At 38.6% G+C, this 8,381-nt stretch overlaps 1 protein-coding gene across 1 annotated transcript in view; it reads left to right on the forward strand.

Annotated features, from left to right (window-relative positions):
* Positions 1–8,020, forward strand: part of PLCL2 (phospholipase C like 2) — a 201,554-nt gene extending 193,534 nt beyond the window's left edge. The window contains exon 7 of the mRNA XM_075212311.1: positions 7,286–8,020. Within this exon, the coding sequence (XP_075068412.1) occupies positions 7,286–7,465 (180 nt within the window). The 3' untranslated portion in view covers positions 7,466–8,020. The remainder of the gene's footprint in view (positions 1–7,285) is intronic.
* The last annotated feature ends 361 nt before the right edge of the window (positions 8,021–8,381 follow it).

Below are 8,381 nucleotides of genomic sequence, written 5' to 3' on the forward strand. Positions count from 1 at the left end.
GTAGGTAATACAACCCATTCTGGTTCCTGAGAGGGGTACTCCCCGATCTTTCAATATGGGGTCTTGCCACCATTTTTAGGGAATTTCTGACGGTCCTTGTTAGTCTGACACCCTAACCCTATAGCCATTTGTCTGTGGTTCCATCCATTGGTCACATAATTTCAGTTGCAGGTTCTGTATATGCCAACTTGCCCATGGTAGCCTATTTTGAAAGGAAACATCCCCAAAAGACTGAGACGGTCCCTTATTGAGGGCTGCCACTGGAATTAAATTTGAAGTGTCAAACATTGTATTCTGCACAATCTTTCCTCTGAAACTGACATTTGTTGTGCACTCCCAGAAACTGGTACTGCTGAGAAAGTATAAAATAACTTTTCCATTTTGTAATCCAACTGTTGTTTTGTAGAAAAGAGATCGCTTTTCTTGTTCTCTTCCGATTTTCCTATAACCATGATATAATCTACGTAGTGCCAAACCTTGATATACTACTTTGTAAGAGTCGATAATACAACTAATAGAACCTTGGTGAACGATATCAGGGACATAGACAGAGCGAGTGGTGGTCACATGAATTGGAAGTGGCAATGTAGAACACAAAACCTGAGAAATAATGATGTTGTGCTGCCACAGGACTTTGTAGATTCCTGTAAGTCTTTCTCTATGAAGGAACTGATTCCATGCAAAAATGCTTTGTCTGCAAAAACTGTCTTCACAAGTACAGGGGGTAAATTTATCAAGATGTGGGTTTGAAAAAGTGGAGATGTTGCCTATAGCAACCAATCAGATTCTAGTTATTGTTTATTTAGTAAATTCTACAAAATGACACCTATAGCAACTAGAGATGTTCACTGACCCCTGTGTTTTGGTTTTGGATTTGGATTAACTTTGTGTTTTGGCTTTGGCAAAAAACCGCCCTTGCATGTTTTGGTTTTGGATCCCTATTTTTTTCTAAAATCCCTATTTATTTATTTTTTTTGCTAAAATCACATAATTTTGTTTTTTTTCCCTCTACATTATTATTAACCTCAATAACATTAATTTCAAGTCATTTGCAGTCAATGTTGACCACCTCACAGGTCACAATATTATTTTCATACAATTTCAAACAAAGACTGCAGCAGTTCTTGCCAGTGATAAGAAGAAGGCCATTGTCATGCCTGGGCATAAGACCAATAAATCCACCTCTTATGTGTGGAATTATTTTTACCCAAATCCTGACAACAGTTGTCTAGCCATTTGTAGCAATGTAAAGCCACAGTCAGTAGAGGTAGGAACCTCATCCATGTTACACTATTTGAAGCGAGTTCATGGAAAGCTTTTGTGAAAATCAGAAACTTATGCTAAATAATAACAAGCAGTCCAGTATCAACTACTTTTCTTCTCTCAGCTAGATCCCAGCGCCTGCAAGCTTTATCCCCAGCACCATCATCATCAATATCCTCACAAGTGATCGGAGTTAGTCCTGCATCCAAGTTTCTAAGGCAAGATAACTCCTCCCCTATCCAGGACTCACCAAAAGAATCTTTGAGCGTTAGGCTCACTGCTGCTGCTGGGGGTGGATCTTCAACCCAGAAGCAGACCAAGAAGAAGACTACTAGTAATTTACAACAATTGACTGTTTAACAATCCTTTGCCAGAGGAAGCAAGTATGAAAGCTGTCACCCAGTCGCAGAGCGGATCACAGATGCCATGGCGACTATGCTAGTATTAGATTTGCGTCCAATATCCACTATTAATGCAGCTGGTTTTAGGCAGTTACTTGAGGTCTTCTGTCCCCATTGCCAAATTCCATCATGACACCATTTTACTTAAAAAGCCATTCCTCACCTCTACCAGAAGGTTCGTAAAAATGTAATTATTGGGCTACAAATTGCCATTCTACCCACTGTACACTTTAACCACAGATATGTGGACAAGCAGAACTAGGCACACTAAAGATTATATGATTGTGACAGCCCACTGGGTTGGTGATTCGCCTTCAACAGCAGGGACAGTTGCGTCATGTACCCAAGAACGTTGCATTTTTCAGAGGCAGGCTACTCTGTGTATCATCTGCTTCACTAAGAGGCATATTATTATTATCGTAGATTTGTAAGGCTCCACAGCGCCCGTACAGTAGGGAAGACAAGGACATGCATAAAACAAGATATACGTAAAACAAGAACAGACAAGGCAGACGAAATAAATGGAGACCTGAAAACAAAGGTATGGAGGTCTCTGCTCATTAGAAAGCTTACATTGTAAGGGATAGAGGGCATAGCTGAAACGAGCAGCGAGTGTGGCTCAGAGTGGAGATTGGGATAGTTGTGAGGGTGCATTAGTGTGAATAGTGTTATCAAGGATAAGCTCACCTCTAAAAAAGAGATGGATTTTCTAAGAGCATCTAAAGATATGATGGCTGTGGGAAAGTCTGATTGAGCGTGGTAGGGAATTCCATAAGTGGGGAGCAGCAGGGGAGAAGTCTTGAAGGTGGGAGTGAGAGGTGGTTAACAGAGACGAGACAAGGCGCAGGTCAGAGGTGATACCACTGACAACCTGTTTGAAAAACTAAGGGATGTCATTACAACATGGCTTATCCTGCTGGGACTCTCCTGAGGATATGTAATTTCTAAAAACACCACCAATATTGTTAGAGCATTACAGCAGGGGGAATTCCATCACATTCCCATTTTGCTCACACAATCAACTTGGTGGTACAGAACTTTTTAAGTGCTGAAACCACTCAAAGTAGTCACCTGTGAAGTGAGTTCAGAAACTTTTAGCTTGAGTTAAGTGATTCCCCTAATTAGACTTTTTGAAAAGCAGCAAGAGAAAATGAAACAAAGCAATTCCGCTAATTATGTTGGTCTTGTAGATTAAGTACTTTATTCGGTTCACCAGGATCCAAGAGTTATAAACATCTTGAAATCGGATCATTACATTTTGCCAACTGTGCTTAATCCTAGGTTTAAGAGCTATGTCTTTACTTTCTTTCCAACTGACCGAGATCGAAGAGATGCAATGAGCTCCTGGTCAACAAACAGACAGCTCAAGTGGTACATGACACAATGACGTCTCCTCCTTCAGTTTCTCTGGAAATTGCTGCTAGGGAAAAACTTAGTTTTCCCAAGACACCCAGTGGTGATGCGGATGAGTCTGCACAACATTTTGACATTTGCTCTGGTCTAAAAGAATTGGCCAAAAATCGTGACCGCTCTTCAGTAAAATGAACAACAAATTCCAATTCCATGAGGAAGGCCATTACTGGCAATTACATCAAAGTACACAGGCTTCTCTGATGGTGGATTCCAGTGGGCATGCATTTTGTTATGTTTGATGATGATGTACACACTGATGAGGGTGAATATGGTGACAGTGTAGATTGTAGGTGCTGATATCTATCTGAGAGAAGGGAGCTAGCTGATGCTGGTATGCTTGGTAATATTTTGGGTAGAATGGCATGTTGGCAATTTTATGTTTTTCTACAGTAAACTTTCACCTTTATTAGAGCGGTGTTTTTTTCTTTACAAAGGTACAAGCTTTTTATTTACATTTTTGGTTCCCTGACTTAAAACCACTATGCACTTGAACATAGACTTTAGCACATGAGGTAGAGGGATTATTATCATCATGACTGAGACTGGAGAGTGACAAGAACAATACCATCCCTCCTGTTTCTGTATGAGCTGTGGCACAGTAGAATGTCACTGGAGATTTTTAAGAACACTGACAGCCCTATTACAATTTCTGTTTCAGCACTGAACCCTGCCACCACTCCTGTTTCTGAGTGAGCTATGGTACAGTAAAATTTAACTGCAGATTTAGACCAAGACTGCCAGCCGTATTATTTCTATTTCAGCAATGACAACTAGCAATGGAGCAACGGAGCACTCCTCTTTGTATGTTACCTATGTAGCACAGTACAATGTGACTGCAAATTTAAAAGACCACGTCTGCCAGACCTATATTTCTATTTCAGCAATAACAATTAGCAATGGAGCTCTCCTGAATGTCACTGGAGACTTTGAAGAACACTGCTATCCCTCCTCTTTCTTTTCTACCTATGACGCTGCCCAACTGCACTAGAGACTGCCAAGAACTGTGCAACCCCTTCTGTGTCTTTCTGTGAAATGGCGCTGGATTGCTGTGGAGGGTGGTACTTATAGAATCCAAAGCTCGCGAGATCTGAAATCCGACGACGTAGCAATGACGTTTTGCCTCGTTTTCAATTCCGAGGCTCGGTACTTGGATCTGCTATGTTCGGGTGTGTGCGGATCTCGGGGAACCGAGACTGAGCATCTCTAATAGCAACCAATCAGATTCTAGCTAACATTTTTACTTTTACAAACCTGTAGCTTAATAAATTTACCCCCAGGACTGTTAAGAAATCTCCCAACTGATTCTCTACCAGAAAAAGTTTGGAGAATAAATGGATGTCACTTTGACAGTAACTAGTGAAAACACCTTTTTTTCATCATTGTCTCCATACTGCTATACAATGCTTCCATTTGCACTCGGGATGCTGGAATTTTGGATTTTACAAACATGTCTGCCTGGTGTATTTCTCTAAATCTATCTTGTAACAGTGTCTAGAACCCAAGCATCCTGGGTTGTTTGTGTTGACAGCTTTACATAATTGGAAATCCGACCACCCACAGTGGACTCTGGGGATTGAGTCACAGTTTTCCTTCTTTTCCCCTGGAGAATCTAAAAGGCTCCTTAGATGTATTACCCTCAAACTTCCTAGAATACTATTTGCTGGGTTGATGTTTTCTTGCTTCCTTAAAAAGCTGTTGATTGGAAGAAGGCCTATTATGATCCTGTGGTAAATAATGGAATTTACCTCCTGTGGCTTTTTCAATCATCAAGCCCAGTTTGTCCTCAAATAGTAAAAAACCCTCAAAAGTAAGTGTGGCTAAGCGACTTTAGACTACAAATCTGGCACCCAAGAACGTAACCAAAGAGTTATTTTAGCCACTACTGTTGAAACTTTGCTCTTGGTAGAGAGTTTAATTGTATCCAGGGATGCTATAGAGGGGGCCAATCCTTTTCCTCATCATCTCCATACTTTCCAGTAAATATTCTCTATTAATGTTTTCTTGAGTATCCTTGCACAATGCATCCAGCCAAAGCCTAAGTGCCCTGGAGGTTGAAGCTACAGCCACTACAGACTCGAATGTAGAACCTGACAAATCTTTTTTTCTGTTCATTGGATCTTTTAATGGATCTCCAACTTCCAGAGGAATGGTAGACTGAACTAAAAGGTTAGTCACCACTGCATCCACTCTTGGTGTTGAATCCCATTTAGCTGCTTCATTATCCAGGAAAGGATAAGTATGTCTTTTCTCTTGGAATTGGACTGTCCTTTTACTGGTTCCTTCCACTCTTTATTTATAAGATCTTTCACAACTTGGTGTACAAAGAAAAACTCTGGATTTATGCTTCTTATTCTCAAAGAAGGCATCTTGGAGGGTGCATCCCCGTATCTTTTTTTTTTTTTTTTTAATATGCCTCAGAAACACCTCCACTAGTTACCTATTAAGCCTATCTGTGTTCTTCTCTACCTCTTTCCTATCAGAGAACCATTCCTGCTCCTCAAGGGATTCTTCTGATCCATATGGATCAGGCACCTGGTATGTCATCCATATATGATTTGGTTCTTTTAACCCCTTGGCTGATTTGGTTCTTCTCTTACTTGGGGAGTACATTCCACACATAAGGGCTCTTCATAATCTACTGCCAATCCAAGACATGCTCATTAGACCTTAATGTGGATTGTGATGATCTTCTTTCTTTCCACGGGTTCTACAAGAGAACTGAAGAAATGGGAAAGACTAACTAGGGGACTTATGTAGGTTTGATGCACTTCGGCCTCTTTGGGCAGGCTCTGAATCCAACTCATTTCCTAATCCACAGTAATGTGTCCTTGTGAAATTGTACTAAGTTTAACTTGTATAACTCAGAGCTGATGCATGTGTTGATGTGACCTCTGAAGTGTCTGATGCTTGTTTCTGACGCAGAGCCATTAGTCAGTAGGTAAAGACAGGAACAACATGCCTGCAGGGAGGAAGAGTCACACTATATACCATCAGAGGTGTTTCCTTTTCCTGTCTCTGCTCAGCTGACGAGAGTGATTATCTATTTGTTAGGGCTGCCAGGGAGTATGAAGAGGAAATGTTCTTTTTTTACTGTAAATTATCCATACATTTTTTTAAATAAAGCTGCACAGAGTTTAATTTAGAGTTGTGTATGTCAGGCTTTTAATTTCATTGGTGCAATAAAGATTTTTTTTCTTTTAACATTACATAACTGCTTTTTTTGTATCAGCTTTAAGTATTTTGTTTATATCTAAACAATTTTTTTTACATTTCACTAGCAGTAGTGACCCTGTTATTGCTTGTATTATATTATTAAAATCTATTACATTCTAATTTAGCTTAATATGCCATTTATTGAGGAGTGGCTTGTTAGAGTGTGCATAATTACATGACAAATATACAAATAAAGAGGTTTATTGACATGAGCAGTCTTCTTTTGTCCCGGTATTCAGTATTCTAATCCAAATACAGTATATAATAATACACACACTCTTGCCTGCCTACCTGTCTTGTGTGTTGTCAGTGAATTCATCTGTAGGGAGAGGAGGATTACTGCTTCTGTTTATGTTGGTCGCTGGTTTTTGTAGTGCTGTTGGCATGCACAGATTATTGATATTCCTGATACATTCGATTTAGTCATTTTTTTTAACTGTGATTAATTGAAGGCACACATTTTTTCTTAAATTATGTGTATGTATATTATGGGTGTGTATATTATGTGTGAGTGTACATATGTATATGTATCTGTATATATGTGTGTACAAATTATATGGATAAGATATTGGAATTCACCTTGACATTTTGTGCCTATATATATATATATATATATATATATATATATATATATATATATATATATATATATATATATATATATATATATATATATATATTATAGAGTGGGAGCACACACTCAGGGTGATTTGCTCAGGTATTAATGCACCTTTTTGTCCCTTTCCATATACTTGCAAGTTTTCCATCTTAAACATGTTTTTAGGCTACCAGTTAGGTTATCACAGCTTTGCTGCCAATACTTCATTCCATCATTTATTCACAAACTTATTGGCTTGTGCGTGGTATCCATAAAATGGAGCCTGTACAACTGGAATGAATGTGATGTTTTTATCCACTGATATTTTAGGTGGAAACTTTAACAAATTGAACCAAGGTGTGTGAAAAAAATAACCAAATGCTTCTATCCTTTACAGGGGCAATCAGATCTTCTCAAGTATGCCAAAACCGAGACCATGGAGAACTTAAAGCAAATTCATTACGCTGCTCTGTCATGTGGACTGAACAAGGCTACCGCTGGAAATGCAGAGGTGTCCAAACCAAGACGGAGCTTGGAGGCCATTCCAGAAAAGGCAGGAGATGAAACCGGCGACTGAAGTCATTGAAAGTACAGCTTGTAGTGCTGTTCGTGGTGGGATTTCTAACTCTAGGACCAATGTAGCTGCACATGATGTTGCTTTGCACTTACTGGAGAAAAACATGGATTTTTTTTTTTGTTTTTCTGAAGCACAACTGGAGATTGACCTGTCTGTTAATCTGTGAAAGTACAGTAATTGGATCATTTTAATGAAGGATATTGACGTGCAGATTGCAAATGGCGTTGTTTGCCGAAAAGGGAGAGTGAGGTAAAACATGTACCTATTAGAATACAGATGCGTAGTGAGGTACTTGCTGCTTAATGATGTATAGCAGTGTTTTTTTCCTTTTTAAATTTCAATTTTAATAGACCTCTTTAAATAAAAGACAAATCCTCACATTTCATAAAACGTGTGTTTCTGGTAACATTATATATATATATATATATTCATTCATTCATTAAAGGACTGAAATGTGTTGCACTGAAGAAGAGTGAATATAAAGACGTGGCCAGTAACATTTTGTGTTCCTTTTGAGCCATATTGTATATAAATAAAGAACCGAGAATGCAATAACAGTGGGCGCCAGATGTTTCTGCACAGTAAGTGGTAAACCCTAATACAAGCACTCCACCTTTAGTCTACCATAGATAATTTTGCCACAAAAATTTAGAAATGTTAAAATCTAATGTAAAAGTGACCAAATTTGAAGACATATGGTGAGTGTGTGTGCGTAAGATATATAATTTTTTATTTTATTTTTATTTTGTGATGTGTCCACATTTAAAAAGAAAAAGTTTTATTATATCAATTGTCATGGATTTTAGCAAATATTAGCCTTTTCTGTTTTAATTTAATGAGAGTTATACATTACAATGTGCAATGATTGTTAGAAACTTTGCTGATTTAATGTCTTTTGGAATTTGACATCTTTTTT

The sequence above is a fragment of the Mixophyes fleayi genome, chromosome 5 (assembly GCF_038048845.1).
Source record: "Mixophyes fleayi isolate aMixFle1 chromosome 5, aMixFle1.hap1, whole genome shotgun sequence".
Taxonomy (NCBI): Eukaryota; Metazoa; Chordata; class Amphibia; order Anura; family Limnodynastidae; genus Mixophyes; species Mixophyes fleayi.